Source organism: Ananas comosus, linkage group 15, assembly GCF_001540865.1.
Source record: "Ananas comosus cultivar F153 linkage group 15, ASM154086v1, whole genome shotgun sequence".
In the NCBI taxonomy this organism is placed as follows: domain Eukaryota; kingdom Viridiplantae; phylum Streptophyta; class Magnoliopsida; order Poales; family Bromeliaceae; genus Ananas; species Ananas comosus.
In genome coordinates this window covers 3,839,872-3,859,920 of record NC_033635.1, presented here as the reverse complement: position 1 = coordinate 3,859,920, position 20,049 = coordinate 3,839,872, and the positions used below count along the sequence as shown (strand labels likewise).

The following is a 20,049-nucleotide window of genomic DNA, read 5'->3' as shown; positions in this document are numbered from 1 at the left end:
TTTTATTATTTTAAAAGAGCACTTTTTATTGTACTTTACTATTTTAGTCTATGCATTGTATGAACTATATATCTAATTAAAATACTGTAGTTATAAATAATTTATTTGGTAACATACAGTCAAAAACTTTATCTACATCTTTTATTATTTAGTTTGTGGGACAGTGAGATTTACCCCAATATAAATTTTTTTTTTCGGACTAAAAGATGACTATGTAGGTAACTTCACCTATTGTTTAAAATTATTTTTTTCAACTACGATCAATATGGGCATAATAATGACTATTTTTGAATTCAATTGTGTTAAATTAAATACCTATCATACATAAATTTGAATGCAATTAAAATTATAGTACAGTTAGAATAGCGTATAACCAAATACTTCAGTGTTTGAGATCCAAACTTAATGGAATTCAAGTGCATTAAATTAAATACTTATAATATTTAATATAATTAAAACTACACTACAGTTTTAATTCCATACAACCAAACGTACCTTAGAAGCGGTGTTTGAGGTGCGGGAATGCACATGGTCCAAACAATAATCTCCGAACACCAAACAGCATTCTCTCGGACCTTCTCCGACGTCACCGGTCAATAACTCCGCAAAGATCTCTCAGAATTTAAAAATAAAATAAAATAAAAATTAAAAAAAATTAACACCAGAGGGTCATCAGCTCGAGTTACTCTCTCACCCTCTCCTCACTCTCGGAGAACGCGATCGAAGCCCCCGACAAATCCCTCTCCTTCTCCTCCTCCCCCGATCCGTAACCTCTCCTTCGATCTCGCTTTTCGTAGGGTTTGCGGCGGAGATGGGGAGGATATCCGACGGGGTCGGGCTAGGGATTCCGCTCGCGTCGGTGGTGGCTGCGGTGGTGGCGGTTGCGTTAGGGTTAGGGTTTGTGGCGACGGCGGTGGAGGGGAGGTTCGTGGTGGAGAAGAACAGCTTGATGGTGATCTCGCCCTCGGAGCTGCGGGGGAAGCACGACAGCGCCATCGGCAACTTCGGGATCCCGCAGTACGGGGGGAGCATGGCGGGGACAGTGGTGTACCCCAAGGGTGGCAACAACGCCGACGCGTGCGAGGAGTTCGCCGAGTCGTTCCGCGCCAAGCCCGGGGCGCTCCCCAACTTCCTCCTCATCGATCGCGGGGGTAATGTGATCATCTCGTCCTTTTCTTTCTTTTTTTTTTGTGTTAAATCTTTTTCGGATCGGATCATAAGCACGAATTTTGGATCTGAGTTGTTAATCTAATAAATTGTCGGATTAAAATTTTTTTTTTTAGTGTTTTTTTTTTTTTTTAAAATTTGCTCTTGTTGTTGGTGAATTGTGGGGATTGTTTTTGCTATGAAATAGGAGATTTAGATGGTCGAGGATAAGCCAGTTCGAGTTGTTCATGAACAAATGCGATGAATTATGAAGTGAATCCTTGATTTTTTTTGGTAAAGTTCGAGACGATTCATTTTTCTCAAGCTAATTGTGGAAAACATTCGAGTATGTTCACATATTGGAATTATTCGTGTACTTTATTCAATAGGAATCTCATTTTTTTCTGAATAAGTTCTCTGGCTGGGAAAAACATTTATGAATGTTCATAAAACTCACATTAGCAACTTTGAACTGCCAGAAATAAGATTTTGCATCAATAGCACATATTGATTTGTAAATAGATCCCAGAGATTTCTGGTATTCGTATTTTCCGGCATGTAATAAAATTGCTGTTTGTTTTTTGAATTGTTGGATGCCCTCTCGTTTTAATCCTACAGTCCAGATGCATTGTAGAATCTCCAATTAAGTGTTCAGATGACACATATAAGATGTAGTGTGAGATTAAATCAGCATTAACAAAAAGGTTCTGTCAGCTTTCACTTGTATCATCAATTAAACTTTCTTTTATGTAAAATTATAATGGGTTTGCTTTCTATTGTTGCTAAGTAAACCCATGCATAGTATACCATCTTGTACATCTGATAAATGTAGTGTTCATCTGGTTGAATCTCCCTCTGTGTATTGTGTATGGTTATATAAATTATTATGTAGACTTTATAGCTGCTTCTTTTCAAGGTATCATCTTACTTAATGATCATTCATCTTTTGAACCCCATTTGAATTCTGTTCTTGGAGTATCAAAGTGTCAGAAAATTCGGGAAAATCCAATCAGTTCTTAAAGCTGCTCTACACTTCCCCACCTTATGTAGCATTTACTGTTAGAAAATGGATGCCCTGGTTTTTGTTATTGAGAATCCTGCCCACCTCACTGTTGTAAGAGATTTGCGTTCAAATCATTGTTTTTTTTTTTTTTTTTCCAAAATCAAAAACCTGTGCTGCAGCTCGTCTTTATTTAAACAGTTAATTCAGAAAATATCAGAAGGTGTTTCTACAAGCCTGCAGTAACTTTTTAAAGGTCATTCTAGTCTTATTTTGCTGCTAAAGGATATGTTATTGCCCATCCACAGATCCACTGTTTTTGTTGGAATCTTCAACCTTCAAACTGTATAGTCCTAAGTGTATTCTGTGCCTATACAGATTGCCTTTTTGCTAAGAAGGTTTGGAATGCTCAAAATGCTGGCGCTTCGGCAGTTCTCGTTATAGATGACAAGGACGAACCCTTAATAACCATGGATTTGCCCCGAGAGGATGATGATTCTGCAAAATATATACAAAACATAACAATCCCATCTGCACTTATCGATAAAAAGTTTGGTGAACAATTAAAGAAGGCTGTTAGAAGCGGCGATATGGTCAATGTGAACCTTGACTGGAGGGAGTCTGTTCCACACCCAGATGATCGTGTGGAGTATGAGCTATGGACTAACAGCAATGATGAGTGTGGACCCAAGTGTGATATGTTAATGGATTTCATAAAGGAATTTAAGGGTGCAGCTCAACTACTTGAAAAAGGAGGTTATAGTCAGTTTACACCCCATTATATAACTTGGTACTGTCCTCAAGCATTTATTGTCAGCAAACAGTGCAAGTCTCAATGCATTAACCATGGAAGATATTGTGCACCTGATCCTGAACAAGATTTTAGCACTGGTTACGAAGGCAAGGATGTGGTTGTGGAGAATTTGAGACAGCTTTGTGTGTTTAATGTTGCTAATGAAAGCAAAAGACCCTGGGTCTGGTGGGATTATGCGACAGATTTTCACATCAGGTGCCCTATGAAGGAGAAAAAGTATAACAAGGATTGTGCTGACACTGTTATTAAATCGCTAGGTAGGCCTGCTTTCCTGTCAATATTACTTCTTATATTTCAATCATGCTATATCTACAATCATCATGGATGAAAATGACACAAATTGGATAATAATGTTGGTTACTTTTGACAGGGCTAGATGCCAAGAAGATTGAGAAGTGCATGGGAGATCCAGATGCCGATTCTGACAATCCAATGTTGAAAATGGAACAAGATGCACAGGTGAAGTATATATTTTATGTCTGTTGATCTGTCAGATCTATTGAACTGAAGTATCAGGAGTAATGCTTGTTTGCAACCTTCGAAGCTTGCATTCATTCAGTATATTGTACCTCATATTTAATGTAAATTATCTGCAGATTGGAAAAGGTTCAAGGGGAGATGTTACCATACTACCTACCCTTGTTGTCAACAATCGACAATATCGCGGTAAAGTCTTGGATAACTTCTAGCTACCTTTAGCTGATTTTCAGCCTTAGTTGTGTTAACTGTTAAATTGCAGGAAAGCTCGAGAAAAAAGCTGTTCTGAAAGCCATTTGTGCTGGTTTTGAGGAAACTACTGAGCCAGCTGTTTGTTTGAGCGATGGTGAGAGAAAAATTGGACTTGTATATTCATTCGCACAATTCCTTTCTTGCTGTTAAATTGAAAAAACGGAAGTTGATCTGTGATATTTTCAATACAGATATTGAAACAAATGAATGCCTGAATGAAAATGGTGGATGCTGGCAAGATAAGGCTTCCAACATTACAGCCTGCAAGGTACTGATTGAATAATTATTGAGCCTGCTTACTCCTTAAAAACTTTTATATCGTGACAGCTGTCTTTTTTCCAGGACACTTTTCGTGGCAGAGTTTGTGAATGCCCTGTGTTTGATGGTGTGCAGTTCAAAGGTGATGGTTATAGCAATTGTGAAGGTAATTCTTTTCCCTTCAATAGCTGGTTGCTTAGATTGGGCCTGAGCCTCTTTCTTGATGCATACAGGATGAAAGGCACAGACTTTCTGGTCAATGCTATATAATAGGCTTACAGGGAACACAGTTTAAAATAATGTAGTATGTCAAGCTACATCTTTCAATTGATTAATTTTATCTCAACACCTCAAAAAAAAAGCTGTTGTTGCTCATAACTTTTTAGGCTTAAAAGATGTATAGGTTTGTTACAGACATATTGGGCGTGTTTGGTTCGAAGTTGGAGTCAGAATCGGAATCGGAATCAAAATAAGCTGTTATCGGAATCGGAATGACTCACTACCTTATTCTGTTTGGTTCATCATCTGAATCGGAATCGGAATAAATCATTTCCATTGTCGGTGTTTGATTCAGATTGATATAAAAAACGTAATCAAATTAATATACTAACATTATCTTTATAATATATTAATTTAAATTCAAATTAAATATTAAATATTAAAAATTTACATCAAAATTTTGAAATAATGTCAAAATTTTAAATCTATTTTTTTAAAAAAAATTAAACTTTGAAGTTGAGTGGATAATTCAAAATGTGAAACTAAATTTTGATTTATTCAAATTCAAACTAAAATTACAATTTAAATTTTAATTTGAATCTATAAATTTAATTTAAGTTTGAAATAAAATTTGAATAAAACTTTATATAAATTAAAATTTAATTTAAATTCAAATTTATAAGTTAGATTCGAAATACTTGATTAAATTAAATTTTAATTTAAGTTCAAATTAAAATTTAAAATTATATATTTAATTTTTAAATTTTAACTCATATTTTAATTAAAAAAGTTGAAAAAATAAATTTAATCCGAATAAATATCCATTCCATCCGGATTCAACTTCCAATCCGGCATCCTAGGCCGGATTGAAAAATGAGGTGATTGGGGGATTCCTATTCCACTCGGGAATGGGAATCGGAATGGGACTCCCGCATACCAAACACCCACAAACGGATTCACCAATTCCGATTCCGATTCCAGGGTGAAAAAAAAGCGAATCAAACATGCCCATTGTGTATACCTAGTCAATAACTTATTTTGTCCTGCTTGTTCCTTATTCATAACTGGACGAAGGAAGTTGATGGGTAGATGCACGTTCGAGTAGTATGAGAGCAAGTAGCTTTTCATTATCAACCTTATTTCTCGAGTTTTCCAATGGTGTTTGTTCAGTTGCAACCTCTCAATACTGCTCTCTGATAAATACACAGATCTTATTATTTATTTCAATTTATGAAAAGCAAGGAAAATCTCTTTTGTGATGTTTTGGCAGCATAATATTATTGAGATTATTATAGCACTTTATTCATATATGTTTCATAACCATGTTCTCTCTCAGCTGTGTTGGAAGATAAATGTTTATCTCCACTCAAGAGTTCAAGAATTTCTTCTAGCAGTATATACTTTTCTGGAAGCTTACGCTTATTGTGGCACTGTGAATTCTTTTTTTGCGGTGCAGCTTTTGGGCCTGGAAGATGCCGGATAAACAACGGTGGCTGTTGGAAGGGCAGTCATGACAGAAACACCTTCTCGGCATGCCTGGTTAGTTTAGATCCATTAAGTCTGCAAAATCTGGACCAATTTTGCCTTATCCTTTATTTGATTGCTCTTTTTTAAAGTGATTCTTTTGATCTATTTATCTCTCTTTCTTAAGTGATTCTTGTAATCTATTCATCTGGTTTATTTAGCAAGTGGGAGATAACAAATGCCAATGTCCCTCTGGGTTCAAAGGCGACGGTGTTAAAACATGTGAAGGTATCATTCTTGCTTAACCACTTAATTGACTTAGAATGGGCCTCTTCCCTTATTCTAGATTTATATGGTTAGAAACATTTATTTGAAGAAATGCAAAACAAGTAAATCTGGTTGCTCAACATATCAGTGGTCGAACTATATTTCTCTTTTACATTCACAGATATTGATGAATGCAAGGAGAAGAAAGCTTGCCAGTGCCCTGAATGCAGCTGCAAAAATACATGGGGAAGCTACGATTGCACCTGCAGCGGAGACCTTTTGTACATCAGGGAGCACGATACTTGCATTAGTAAGTTCATAAAAGTTTATTTTCTTTTCTTTTTAATAATAATAAGGTGGTTTTGGTTGTATCCCATGACTCCCAGCAAATAATATCATTTGATAACCATCGGAATGGAAAATTTGCAGGTAAGAGAGCAAGTGAAGCGAAAGCAACCTGGGTTGCTGTTTGGGTGATTACGATAATCTTGGCCGCTGTTGCGGCAGGAGCATATGTTGTGTACAAGTATAGATTAAGGGTAAATATGCTGACACGTTGCTCTTCATTCATATATTTTTCTTTTAGCCCACTATCATAATTCTCACTCTCTCTCTCTCTCTCTCAGTCATACATGGACTCCGAGATTAGGGCTATTATGGCTCAGTACATGCCACTCGACAACCAAGGAGAGGTCGTGAGTCATTTGCATCAAGAAGAACACGCATGAAGCACAAGTTTTGATTCGCATGTAGGATCGTCCGAAAGTTGTAAGAGGCCAACCTCTGGTCCGACTGTTTCACGGTCTATTCCACCAATATTAAAAGGTAAATAGGCTGATTTTAATGAACAAAAAATAGTATCTGTTTGACGGATCGGAGCGAGGGCTGTGTGAAATTAAACGATATTTATTCTTAGAACTACATCTTTCTGTAGCTGTACATGTATAGATTTTTTGCCCTGAATCATAATTTGCAGTTCAATTACTGTTTACAATGGAACTTTGTTCGCATCATTGTTCGACTCTTTTTCTTGTTTCTTGTTCTTTTGGCATTGCTCCGTGTTTTCATTTCTTCATAATTATACGGTATTATAAAGTTTTATTTGTTTTATGGCCAATTTGCATAAAAAATCTCCAATTTGAGGTTTTATAATAGTGGGTCACTATTTTGAATGCACATTTGATTTGAATTTTTGGTAAATTGATCAAAATATATATATATTTTTTTCTCTTTTTCTTGCTCATTTGTTTTTCTCTTTCCGCTTTATTTCATCTCTTTCCTCGTCTTTTCTTTCTCTTCTTCTCTACCTGGTTTCTCACCCTTTTTCTTCTCTTTGACCGCTCCTTTATTGATGTCCCGCTCTTTTCTTCTTCTTTTTTCGTTTCGGTTCATCTCCATCATCGTTTCTTCCTCTCCTTCTCTCTCTTTCTTGTCATTTCTTCCTATTCTTCTACTCCCGCTCTCACTTCCGCTTCCTCCTCTTCTTCCTTCACCGTCCCTACAATGACGTCACGCTTCGCTCTCTTACCTCGTCCATCTCTACCGATGCCGGTTCGGATTTGGTATAAATTATGGAAGTGAGTTTGCGGCGGAGTGTGTGGTCGTGGATGGTGACCACGACGAAGATATCAAAAGATTTAAGGATGATAGGGTGGGAAAGTGTATCGGGCATGGGCGATTGTTGAGCCAAAAGAGTAAGAAAGGGAGCGTGATAGTGAAAAAAGATATAAAGGGTAAAAAAAAAAAAAAAGAATAAAAAGAAAAAAAAATATTTTTTTTCTTATGTGAAGACTATTATGTATCGTTGCTGCTACAGGAAAGACTAAGAACCAGAGGAGAAAGAAGAAGATAATGAAGTGCACTATTTAAGACGAAAATTATACTCTTTCAGGCAAAAATTATACTGTTTGAGACAAAAGTTGTACTTTTTGAGCAAAGTTATATTATTTAAGTGAAAGCTGCACTCTTTGAATAGAAGTTGCACTGTTTGAGAAAAAATTATATTGTTTGAAATAAAATTTGCACTCTTTGAGCAAAAGTTGTACTATTTGAGATAAAGATTATAATGTTTGAGTGAAAGTTGTACTGTTTGAGACGAAAATTATAGTTTTTGAGCGAAATTGTATCATTTAAAATTATTTGAGATTAAGTTGCACCATATAAATAGAAGTTGTACTTTTTCAGGGCAAATTATACCATTTAAAATTATTTGAGACTAAGTTACACTGTTTGAGACTTAGTTCAAATAGTTTAAATGATGTAAGTCTCAAATAGAGTAATTTAGTCTCAAACAGTGCAATTTTGTCTAAAACAGTGCAACTTCTATTTTTTGTTATGCAACTTAATCTCAAATAGTTTTAAATGTTCTAACTTTGCTCAAAGAGTGCACCTTTCGTCTCAAACGGTACAATTTTCGCTCAAAGAGTACAAGCTTTGTTTAAAACAGTGTAATTTTTTCTCAAACAACAAAATTTTCGCTTAAAGAGTATAACTTTCGCTTAATAAATGTAATTTTCAGTGCAACTTTCATCTCAAACAAATTTTCATCTTAATCAGTGTAATTTTTATTTCAAATAGTGTAACTTTATTTTCTTTTTCTCTCCTCTGGTTTTTGGCTTTTTTTGTAGCAACGACAACATATAATAGTCTTTACAAAAGAAAAAATATATATTTTTTTCTTTTTATTTTTCTTTTTTTTTTTTCAACTTCTACATCTATTTTCGCTATTGCTCTCGCTTCCTCGCCCTTTACTAGCGTTGGTAGAGGTGTGGGCGAGATAAGAGAGCGGAGAGTGGCGTCGATGTAAGGGCGGTGGAGGAAGAGGAGGAAAATGGAAAGAAAGCAAGAGAAGAAAGAGAGGAAGAAATGACGAAAAGGGAGATGAATCAGAGCAGAAGGAGAAAAACAAATGAGCGAAAAAAAGGAGAAAGTGCGGCGTCGATGCAGAGGCGGTGGAGAAGAAGAAGGGAAAGAAAGTAGGAGAAGGAGAGGGCGGGGATGAACTGAAAAAAAAAAAAAAGAGAAAAAGAGATAAGAATATTTTGAATAGTTTATTAAAAATTCAAATTGAATTTGTAAAATTCAAAATAATTGCCAACTTTTTGCAAAATCTGAAAACTAGTGATTTTTTTTATGCAAAAAGGCTTTATTTTATTTACATGATTTGCATAAATTATGATTTCAATTTTTTTTAAAAAAAAATACACTATCCATCTCTCTACAATTAAAAAAAATTAAGAATGTAAAGCGGGCAGCCTGCAGAACAGTATGGATGCTGTAGCATCAGTGCCGGCTCAACCTGGCCCAAACTTTGGGACCGTGTTGAGTCTCTTCCCTAGGCTTGTCGGCCTGACACGGCACGGTATAGCCCGAAACAAGCCTACATCGTGCCGGACGGGTGAGGAGAGGCTCGTGGCCATGCATGGCCAAACCCTAAGATCCAAGGTCTAAGTTCCTCTGAAATCACTTGGAACAATAGAATACCTTAGATGTGCAGAGAGTTTTTTTTTTTTTTCCCTGCCTATTTTAGCATGTGAAAAGTTTCTCCATCTATTAAGCTTTTGAGCTGGACTTGAGCTCTATAACATGGTCTCATGGCCATGCATGGCCAAACCCTATGATCCAAGATCTAAGTTCCTCTGAAATCACTTAGAACAATAGAATACCTTAAAGGTGCAGAGAGTTTTTTTTTTTTTCCAGCCTATTTTAGCATGTGAAAAGCTTCTCCATCTATTAAGCTTTTGAGCTGGACTTGAGCTCTATAACATGGTCTCAAAATTTGGTTCATACCTCTTTTATGTTTGGTCCCCATTAATTAGTCTGGTTTAATTCTTTTTTTCTTTTTTGAGAGATAGGTAGCATATTACCCGCTTCGTCTAACGTCTATTTTATTTAGAAATAAATTTATTTGAAAATATGAATCCACTAGAATTCGAATTTCGAACCTCGAGTACTAACCACCAAGCCTTTTGCCACTTACGTTACAGACGGTCTGCGGTTCTTCCAACTAGGTTTAATTTTGTATATAATGTGGGTGATTCTTCCACCTACTAATGCAAGTTATTTCGTAGGGTTCAAACCCTACAGAATTAGAAATGGATCTCGTTAAGTGGTAGTGGTGTAAACGAATCGTGACAAGTTGCTCATGAACGCTTATTTAAAAGTTAATCTTATTTTTCAATTTATTTATTTATATATTATCTGTAACTTTATCAAATTTAATAATTTAAATTAGTTTAGCAAACAAAAGTAAAATAATTAACAGCTAATAACTACTGAAACAATAATATTCAACAAAAATTTTACCTAAACTATTTATAATAACCCCATTAATTAACACAGTGTGACGACAATAAAACAAAAATATTAAAATTGCCATTGTTACTAGTATAGTTGGTTGGTATTCTAAACCACATCAATCAAAATACAGAGAGTTTAAATTTTTTAGCACACCTTTTATTTTATTAAAAGGGTGCTTTAGTTCTCCGTTTATTAGAAAAAATAATAAATGGCTAGCTCTAGAACAATGGAGTTGAAGGAAATGATTTTATCCACAAAAAAAAAAGGATTAATTGCATACACGTTTCCGTAAATATAGTGAATTATAAATATATTCCTATAAAGTTTAATTTTTATAAGTTATTTCTATAAAGTCCTAATATTTTTAGATATATCCCTCTGATTTATTACCATTAGAGAACCGTTAGAAAACTTTTTATATTTTCATTTTTTTTTTTTTTGAGATATAGGTAACACGCTACCCGCTTCGTTTATTTCATTTAGAAATAAACTTAGCTAGAAATGTGAATCAACTAGAATTTGAACTTGGGTCTCGGATACCAACCACAAAACCCTTTGCCACTTGCTCTAGGGACGGTCGGTTTTATATTTCCAATTTTATCATCACAAATATGTCGTTTCAAAAATTATAATAATATAATATAAGAGGGGTAAAAATGTCAAAAATTAATCTAGATAAAATATTTAATCTATGGTTAACTAAATTTTTCTAACGGATTTTAACGGTAGGGATATATCTGAAAATATTAAAATTTTTACAGAAATAACTTATAAAAGTTGAACTTTACATAAATATATCTGTAGTTTATTATGTTTGGAAAAACCTATATGCAATTGTCCCTTAAAAAAAAAAAAAGAAAAAAAAAAGAAAAGAAAAGAAAAAAAACAATAGTATATAATCTCACATCCCCTGACCCCCCCCCCTAAACGATTTTAAATTCCGTTCCGAATTTTGAACCTCCCCGTCCGCGAAGCTCGCTCGCCCCTCTCTCTCTCTCTCTCTCTCTCTCTCTTTCTCTCGACTCCGATTTGCCCGTTGGTTTCAAATTCAAAAACCCTCGCCTTCCTCTTCCTCCGCCTCCTCCTCCTCAAAACCCTAACCCTAATCCTAACCCAAGCTCGGATATGAGCGCCGCCCCTCCTCCCAGCAGCGGGAGGGAGCTCGCCAACCCTCCCTCCGACGGGATCTCCAACCTGCGCTTCTCCAACCACAGCGACCACCTCCTCGTCTCCTCTTGGGACAAGGTAACAAACCCTTCTTCTCTTCCCTCCCCCCCCCCTCTGAAACCCTAATTTTTGGCCGGATCTGTGTTTGATCGTAGACGGTTCGGCTCTACGACGCCGGCGCGAACGTACTCAAAGGTGAGTTCGTGCACGGGGGGCCGGTTCTCGACTGCTGCTTCCATGATGATTCCTCTGGGTTCAGTGCTTGCGCCGATCACACGGTTCGCAGGTAACCGATGAAGTTCTTTGATGTCGTCTTTTCCACTTTTCGCCTTATTGACCTCATATTTGTACTTTTATGGATTCATTACTGTGGAAAGATCTCTCCTATTGCTGTAGATTTTGCCTTTGTTTAGCTACAATTTGACAAAACGCCGCAATTAGTAAACTAGTGGTGATTTTTCTTGTTCCTTTTTTTGGGATTTAGATTAGACATGGATGATTTGCTAGTCCATTTTTCATCTATTACAATTATCACTATTATTCTGAGTAAGCAGTAGATAGGTGGCAATTGATAAGTATTTTCTCTTAATTTAATGTTAGATGGTAGTCTTTAACAGGGGCTCATTACTGATTCATAGTCTTTGGACAATCTTCACTTTCGCTGTCGAAATTTTGAATTTGATATTTGAAACCTTAAATTCTATAATTGTTTTATTTGATCTTTGTCCTAATTTACTATTAGAGTAAAAGTTATTGCCTACATCCAGTGTAGGTGTAGCTCTGCATTCGTGCCTCCTGCATTTGTTCAGTCTTATCACCTATTGAGTTGCAGACTTTTGTACATTTAGAAGTTGAACAATTGGATTAAAAGTATTAGATGGGTGGAGAGCTGATGGAATTATATGATTTTGTGTTTGCGAAAAGGTAGTTGGAGTTCATGTTTCATTGTGTTTTGGAGGCACTTTGATGGCTCTATGCATCCCAAGTCATCAACCCAAAAAGAACAATGGGGATGAATAAGGTCTTAAGGGAAATGGCATTGCAACACACCTTAAAGCCAATCTTTGCAATATTGTCATTGCGACAGTTAGTTAGAAAAAATAAGACTCTTTTACTTCCATGTTAGCAAGCGTTAAGTGGCTCTGCTCTTGAAAAATTCGAAATGTAGGTTTCAGTGAATGTGGGAGCAAGATTATAGAAGTCCTGAATAATGCTTGATGCAGCAGACATTGAAGATTTTGTTTACAATATTACTTCCCCTTTTACTTGTGTCAAACTTATTCCATATAGCTGATTTTTTTTCAAAATTCCTTCCAAGCAGTAATTTAGTTGATGATGAATTTGTTATTCATTTCTTTTAAATGATATACTCTTCTCTAGGGAATTATTGAACTACCGAAACCTTATTTCAGTTTCTTGCTCGCTTTGAACTTTTACTGATGCATGCTCCATATTGCAGTGGTGCATGTTCTATTTCATAAATTCTTTGACTGTGGTCTACAGAAATGATATGCTGGGTAACTAGTTATTTTGAAATGGGAACTTTCTTATATAAGTTTGTGTTTGATGAATTTGCCTTTGACATTAGCCATCCTGCAGAAGTACAGGTGAAAAAGCTTTGCTAATGTTTCCTATTAACTGTTTATTGTAGGTATGTCTTTAGTTCTGGCAAGGAGGATATTTTGGGACGACATGATGCTCCCGTCCGTTGTGTAGAGTATTCTTATGCTGCAGGTAGCTGTATTGTTGTACTTATTAAGCTATTGTGTTTTAATTCTGAAGTTTAATGTTAAAGAAGATTGATTTTCAACTTTCCTCCCAACCAATGACCATCTGGTAATTATTTCCCCTACTGGGGCTACAAACTGTAATCTACTTGTTTAGCCATCTTCTGTTCAACAAATAGCGCCGACGCTGACATTGTCTCAACTACGGAGAAAACTAAATTGCATTAAGAGTTCTACTACATGTAATTAGAATTAAAAAGAAAAAACATAGCATTAAAACAAGTCAAACAATTCTTGGGGTTGTACAAAGGCATAATAATTAGAATCTTTTCCTATTATTGTATTGGTAAATACTAACAAATCTTTGTCACCAGACATATAATTTCAGTTATGCCTGTAAAATTATATGTGAAGGCTTTGTGCTCTTCTTTCTCTTTCCATCATATACGGCTAATCGCAACCCTCTATGTGGTGCAGCTGATTTTTTTTTGTGGCCTTATGTAGACTCATGAACAAATTGTTTTATGTGGTGACACGGTTTTTTCTTTTGCAAGGACTAGATACTTGGTGTGCTTATTCTGGTACCTTATGCTTTTTTATGATGGATTCTGATATCTTTTTGTATATCATGTCAGGCCAAGTGATCACGGGCAGTTGGGATAAGACATTGAAGTGCTGGGACCCTAGAGGTGCAAGCGGGCCAGATCGCACACTTGTTGGAACATACCAACAACCAGAACGCGTGTATTCCCTTTCTCTTGTTGGTCATCACTTGGTTGTTGCAACAGCAGGGCGGCGAGTAAATGTCTATGATCTACGAAACATGTCCCAACCTGAGCAAAGGAGGGAGTCTTCTTTAAAATACCAAACCAGATGTGTTCGTTGCTATCCTAATGGGACAGGTATATATTACATACACTTGTAAGCTCAAATAGAGCACTAGTAGGTTTTGCAAAAGCATATTCTGTTTCTTCCACAAAGCTTCACATTGCTTCTTAGTGGACTCCTTTTAGATTTATACCCTATAATGCTACTAAGTTCTGGGTGTTATGTTTCATTACAAAGATACAGTTTGTAATTTTTGCCCACTCTATTAGATATGTCTTATAGTGCTACAAATTCCATAGGTGCATAAGAATGCACCTATTAACCTTCACTAGTTTTTTGTTGTTAGACACAGGTGTCGCTCACATTTTTCATGCAGAACACTGCCTTTTTTTTTCCTTTCTATAAAGTTCTTTTCTTGGGCATATCAATATATTTCTTTAATCTGAGGATAATTTCTGACCTGGGTAGATATCTGATTCAGGTTTCGCGCTCAGTTCTGTGGAAGGAAGGGTTGCTATGGAATTCTTTGATTTATCTGAGGCTGGTCAAGCTAAAAAGTATGATCTTTCTTTCCTTCTAGGTTGAAAGATAGTGCTACAAAGTATAAAAATATGACCCCCAAAATATAACATCATTTATTCTATAAGTTCGCCATGCTCAAAGCTTTTGGTCCTCAATAGAGATATCATGTGTTTGAGTACATAATTATGCTATTAACTCGTCATAATTCCCACCCTTATTAACTCTTACTTTCCTTATATTAAAAGCCAGTTGTCCCAGTGTGCGGGTCCATACTGGTGGTGGTTTTGCTCACATTATACAAAATAGTCGTCAATCCTGGAAATACACGTCGTGGATTTGTTTGATTGTTATTATCTATAATCAATACCTTATTAACCAAAAAAGTCAAGCAGAGATGGTGATAGAGACTAAATAGAAATTAAATATGAAGTACTGCATTGGATCGACAGTTATAGATAATAAGAGAATCAGGAGATATTATGATAGAAATCTATATTTAACTTTTGGAATTTGAAAATTGTCCGTATGGCACTTGGAATCGCCACATGGGCAAATAGAATTTGTGACGAACTGTCCGCATGGCATCATTTTGCAGAAACCTTCTCTTAGCTCTAATTTATTTACATAATGATTCTTATTTGGAGTGCTTTTTCCTCCAGATATGCTTTCAAATGCCACCGGAAATCCGAGGCAGGGAGGGACACTGTTTACCCAGTCAATGCAATTGCCTTCCATCCCATGTATTTCCCTTTCTCTCTCCCCTTCCTCTCATGCAAATGTGCACATGTAACTATTCTATTGTATACTCATACAATGTTAACACGCAGCTACGGGACATTTGCAACCGGTGGATGTGACGGTTATGTGAATGTGTGGGATGGTAACAACAAGAAAAGACTATATCAGGTAATAGACTTCAATCAATGTATGTGCTTTCAAAATACGCCTGCGAAGGTGTTGAGGATGACAAAGATATGCTCTTCCTTTTACAGTATTCAAAATATCCGACGAGCATTGCTGCACTGTCCTTCAGCAGAGATGGCCGTCTGCTTGCAGTGGCTTCGAGCTACACTTTCGAAGAGGGAGATATGCCGTGAGCATACTATAATTTACATTTTGGCCTGTGGAATTTTTTTCCCCACTTAAAATGTTGCCTCTAAGTAGTATCTTACTTTTTTGTAGGCATGAGCCTGATGCGATCTTTGTGCGGAGTGTTAATGAAGTCGAAGTCAAGCCGAAGCCTAAAGCATTGCCGACACCCCCTCCCTAGTAGATTTTACTCGGAAACCGTGCTGCAATAGTATAATGTAGCTCGGCTAAGGTATTAACTATGTAGACCGTACATTTCGTACAACAGTCTTTTCGTTCTCCTCTTTTATTGTATTCTTCTTTTCTTCTGCAGAAGGTGAAGATGATTTCTTAGCGTTCTGTAGTTGTTGAGAAAAGGTGAAATCGTAAGGGCCTTCTCCGAAGCATCATGAGCGCATTTTGAAACAATTACACGAACTTTGAAAATTTTTACTTTACTACCTAACCTTGATTATTTACGAAATACCCCATCTGATAAATCTACTAAAGTCGGGTAGTATAATAAATGACTTTCAAAGCTTAGGTACTTATTTCAAAATGCGCTACGCCGCAGGTAAGGTCTAGACTTTTTTTATCTTGTTTAGAACATAAATGTGGTGTCCATGTATGTAGTTTAACTTGTCGATGTTTAAAATCCCTCTTTTAGGCTTTGCTTCTGCTGTTGTAACTAAGGTGACAGCTTCTTAAGACGCAGAACTTTCGGAAAACTGAGAACAAACTTTTATAACTCGATCTGCAATTGTAGTTCCTTATCCTGATTAAACTGTTCCGCGCAGCTTGGAAATTGTGTAAATTTTTTGGATTATATTGGTTTGCAGATTAAATAGAGCTTATGCTGGCTTCTTGTTTAGCTTTTTACATATGATTTTGGTTCAATAACAAAATCTGGTTCGTCCATACGATTTGAATTGGTTTGTGAAATAGCTTCTCTATTTTACACACAAGGTGATAAATAGATATCTAGACTTTAGGGGTGTCAATGTGTTGGATAGGCTTTGCTTTTTGAAAAAAGTGAAATTGGTTCTCTCAACCAAATTTTAAACCATAACAGTTCAATTTTGAAAATATAAAGTAATTAAGTAAAATCTAATTACTTAACTAAAATTTAAGAGTAAAGTAATTTAACCAAATTTAATTACTTAAATTTAAATTTAACCAAATTTAATTACTTAACTAAAGTAATTAAGTAAAATTAAGTAAAATTTAATTACTTAACTAAAATTAATTTTACTAAAATTAAGTAAAATTTTGAAAATATAAAGTGAAATTGGTTCTCTCTACCGAAATCTGCAAACCTGAAACCAAATTTCAACTCTATATCGATAACTAAAATTTACCAAGTAAAATTTAAAAAACTTGAGATACCAGTAATTAAGTAAAAGATTACGTAATGAACATTTTTTGATCGGAAGCAATTATACCAAAATCTATTATTGTTTCAAGAAGGTGCATGTATTTTGATTTGAGCCCTATTAAATTAAGAGTGTTTATGTACATTTAAATTTAGAAGGTTCTCTTCTCGAATTTGGTTTCAGATACGAGCTCGGATCCGAGAGTTGCAAAAACCATAATCACTCAGCATGATCTTTATTTAAATTTGGATAAAATTTTGAGTAATTGTATGATTTATTACATTTTGAGTTCAGCTTAGCGAGAACATACAAACAAATTATTTTAGAAAGACTCTTTTCCATTTTATATGACGCAGTCAAAAGTAATTAGGATTAAACTTTTATCAATTTTCGAAATTTTATTTTTGATAATTCTCTTTGAGTGATTCTTTTTAGATTTTTAAAATTTTTCGAAAAGAAATAAATTTCTAAAAATTAGGGATAAAATTCTGAACGTTTTAAATTAGAATTAGATATATTTGTATTAGGATAATTACTAAAATCTCGGGATTAATTGAAGTAGGGTTTGAATTTTTAATTTTGCTTTAAATATGATCCAAAATTTTTTGTAGAAGGAGAATTTTGAAGTTTATTAATTTTTAGTCCTCTCAAAGAAGAGATAATTTATCCTTCTCTGGTCAGTCAAATATTTTATTAAATATAAAATTAATATTAATTAAAATAATTTTTTTAAAAAAGTTGATTTTTTTCTTTGTACTTGAGCTGATCCCTCTAATTTAGAAAATATTAGTGAAATACCCGCGCGATGCTGCGGATCTAAAAATATTTTGACAATAAATTTTATTTTTTTAATATTTTTATATAGTTTTATAAGTCTAATTATTAATTAAATAAAAGTTATATAAAAATGATTTAATAGTTAAATCTATTTAAATAAAAGTCATTAAAATTGGTATATACGCAAAGTAAATTTATACAACAATTATTTTATAAAGATTTATATGAAAAGGATTGGAGATAAATCTATCAAAATAATTTTAAAAAAATCAATAAATAGAAGGAAAATAAAATTGTAGAAGAAATTGTTTAATAAATTTAATTATATATATACACACATACACTATATTTCTAAAATTTTACTCCTGAATTTAAATTCTGTATTTTTCTATACTGTAATATTTTACGTGATTTAAATTGCATCTATCAGGTTAGATTTTATTATGCGATTTATAACGTGTATTATTAATAAAGTTAATTAATTATATATAATTAATTATTAATAAAATTAATTAATTAATTTCATAGAGCTTAGAGATTTAAAATTTTAAATTTTGAAGTTTAAAATTTGGAAATAAATATTATAAGTTAAAATTGAAATTTAGAATTTAAAATATAAAATATAAAATTTAAAACTTTAAAATTTGAAAGTATGAAAATTTTAAATTTTGATATAAAAATTAAAAATTATATATATATATATATATATATAGAGAGAGAGAGAGAGAGAGGGGAGAGTAAAGGAGGGTTTGGGGGGTGACAGGTGTCACCCTATGGACCGCCCAAACCCTCCTTTAATGTAGAAGAAAGAATAGAAATAGATTTTAAAATACATATGTTACATTAGTTACGCAACGTCTCTAGCTAATCAAATATTTTCTTTTGTATTTATTCTTCCTATCATAATTATAAAAAAATATTTTTATTTATTTTTTAAAAAAATATAATTAATTTAACATTATTTGATGATAGTATAATTGTTACACATTAGACTTCTCTTAATTTAGGCCTTTTGGACCCTTACATCGAAGTGGTGGTTGCTCAGCGATCACGTGCCACGTGTCACTGTACGAACCGTTGAACATCTGACGCCGTCGATGAGGATTTGTCGTGTGATCGCGGGGCAGCACGTTGTGTGTCACGTGCCAACTTGAGAGGGTATCAAGTCCTTTCCGAACAACATATGGTATTCATATTAAAGAAAAGGAACAATTATTTATATATCCTTGAAAAATTTTGAATTTTTTGATTTACCCTCTTGAAAGAAAAGAGGTTAAAATTGAAAATATATTTTTTTACATTTCAACCTATTTTAAATATAATTCTAAAATTAAATTCTATTAATAAACTATTAGTCATAGCTGTTATCTCTATGAAATTATTATTTTGTCATTTCAAATAAACTCTTCTACTATCACCGATTTTTCTTATTTTTTCTTAAATTAGGGGAACAAAAAATATTTTAATTTTTAATCTTTTCAAATATATCCTTCTACCATCACCAATAATTTTTCTTTGCCCTTAAGTAAGGGCAAAAAAGATATTTTGATTTTTTTTTTTAACTATGTTAGATATTAAACTCATGTTTAATTCAAGTTAACTTAACAGGTGGTAACTGCAGGGGTATTTTGAAATAATGGAGGAACATATGATGAGTATATTGGAAAGGAAAAAAAAAATTCAAAATTTTGAAAGACATATAGACAATTACCCTAATAAAAATATATCATCAATGTGAGCTTTTTCATGTAGTGTAATGTAATTAACTTCAAACTTGGACTGCTCGCATTTTATATTAGCGCATTTTAACTTTAATATCTTATAGTATAAAAAATTATATTTTTGATATCCTATAGTTTTGGTTATGTTTTACTGAGCTACGGATAGTAAAATTAAAGAAAAAATTATAGGATAGTAATATACTATAGTTTACTACACTGCGTGTTGTAAGCTGTACAAATTTAAAGTTATAAGATTGTTGAATATAAAGTATTAAGATGTTATTCTCTCGTAGTTTAAAATATTTAGAAACAAACAGTTTTTTTTATATAATATTAAAGCAGAAAATTATGAGTTCGAATCTATTTCTTTCACTTAATTCATGTTTTAGTTTATCAGAACGCATTGACGTAAATGGTTGTTTAAATTTCATGATTATATTATAACTTTTTATATCACAAAATAATAAATTACTAACACGCTAAACTATTTGACGTTAATTAAAATTTAGCCTTTTATTATAGGATTAATTTCACAAGTATCCTTTCTCTGATCCTTAATTAGATATTTGTTTATATAAAAGTGTTAATATCTAAAATATTCTTTTTATTTAAAGAAACTATCATAGATACTCATGTTGACAACAATCCATTCAAAAACTATATATATATA

At 33.8% G+C, this 20,049-nt stretch overlaps 2 protein-coding genes across 4 annotated transcripts; both read left to right on the top strand.

The window, feature by feature from the left end:
- Window positions 638-6,910, top strand: LOC109721586 (vacuolar-sorting receptor 1-like). The gene is made up of 12 exons (XM_020249271.1): window positions 638-1,151; window positions 2,525-3,217; window positions 3,331-3,419; window positions 3,557-3,626; window positions 3,700-3,783; window positions 3,881-3,957; window positions 4,032-4,113; window positions 5,623-5,705; window positions 5,852-5,918; window positions 6,079-6,207; window positions 6,327-6,436; window positions 6,524-6,910. The coding sequence occupies exons 1-12, from the start codon at window positions 812-814 to the stop codon at window positions 6,623-6,625; spliced, it is 1,926 nt and encodes a 641-aa protein (XP_020104860.1). The 5' UTR covers window positions 638-811; the 3' UTR covers window positions 6,626-6,910.
- On the top strand, window positions 11,140-16,386 carry LOC109720926 (mitotic checkpoint protein BUB3.1). 3 transcript variants are annotated; one of them, XR_002219100.1, is made up of 11 exons: window positions 11,140-11,441; window positions 11,519-11,649; window positions 13,015-13,097; window positions 13,726-13,992; window positions 14,400-14,475; window positions 15,100-15,180; window positions 15,268-15,346; window positions 15,433-15,533; window positions 15,623-15,761; window positions 15,843-16,082; window positions 16,176-16,386. XR_002219100.1 is itself a non-coding variant. In XM_020248293.1 (10 exons), the coding sequence occupies exons 1-9, from the start codon at window positions 11,322-11,324 to the stop codon at window positions 15,708-15,710; spliced, it is 1,026 nt and encodes a 341-aa protein (XP_020103882.1). In that variant the 5' UTR covers window positions 11,140-11,321; the 3' UTR covers window positions 15,711-15,747; window positions 15,843-16,386. The 3 variants fall into 3 exon arrangements, 1 of the variants encoding a protein (XP_020103882.1); XR_002219099.1 differs by having other exon boundaries at window positions 15,843-16,386; XM_020248293.1 differs by having other exon boundaries at window positions 15,623-15,747; window positions 15,843-16,386.

Bases quoted from the DNA above. Each gene is read 5' to 3' on its own strand.
- LOC109721586 (XM_020249271.1), top strand. From the start codon at position 812: ATGGGGAGGATATCCGACGGGGTCGGGCTAGGGATTCCGCTCGCGTCG. The intron at 3,958-4,031 runs GTACTGATTGAA...TCTTTTTTCCAG, and splicing joins CCAACATTACAGCCTGCAAG to GACACTTTTCGTGGCAGAGT. The intron at 6,437-6,523 runs GTAAATATGCTG...TCTCTCTCTCAG, and splicing joins TGTACAAGTATAGATTAAGG to TCATACATGGACTCCGAGAT.
- LOC109720926 (XM_020248293.1), top strand. From the start codon at position 11,322: ATGAGCGCCGCCCCTCCTCCCAGCAGCGGGAGGGAGCTCGCCAACCCT. The intron at 13,993-14,399 runs GTATATATTACA...TATCTGATTCAG, and splicing joins TTGCTATCCTAATGGGACAG to GTTTCGCGCTCAGTTCTGTG. The intron at 15,347-15,432 runs GTAATAGACTTC...TTCCTTTTACAG, and splicing joins ACAAGAAAAGACTATATCAG to TATTCAAAATATCCGACGAG.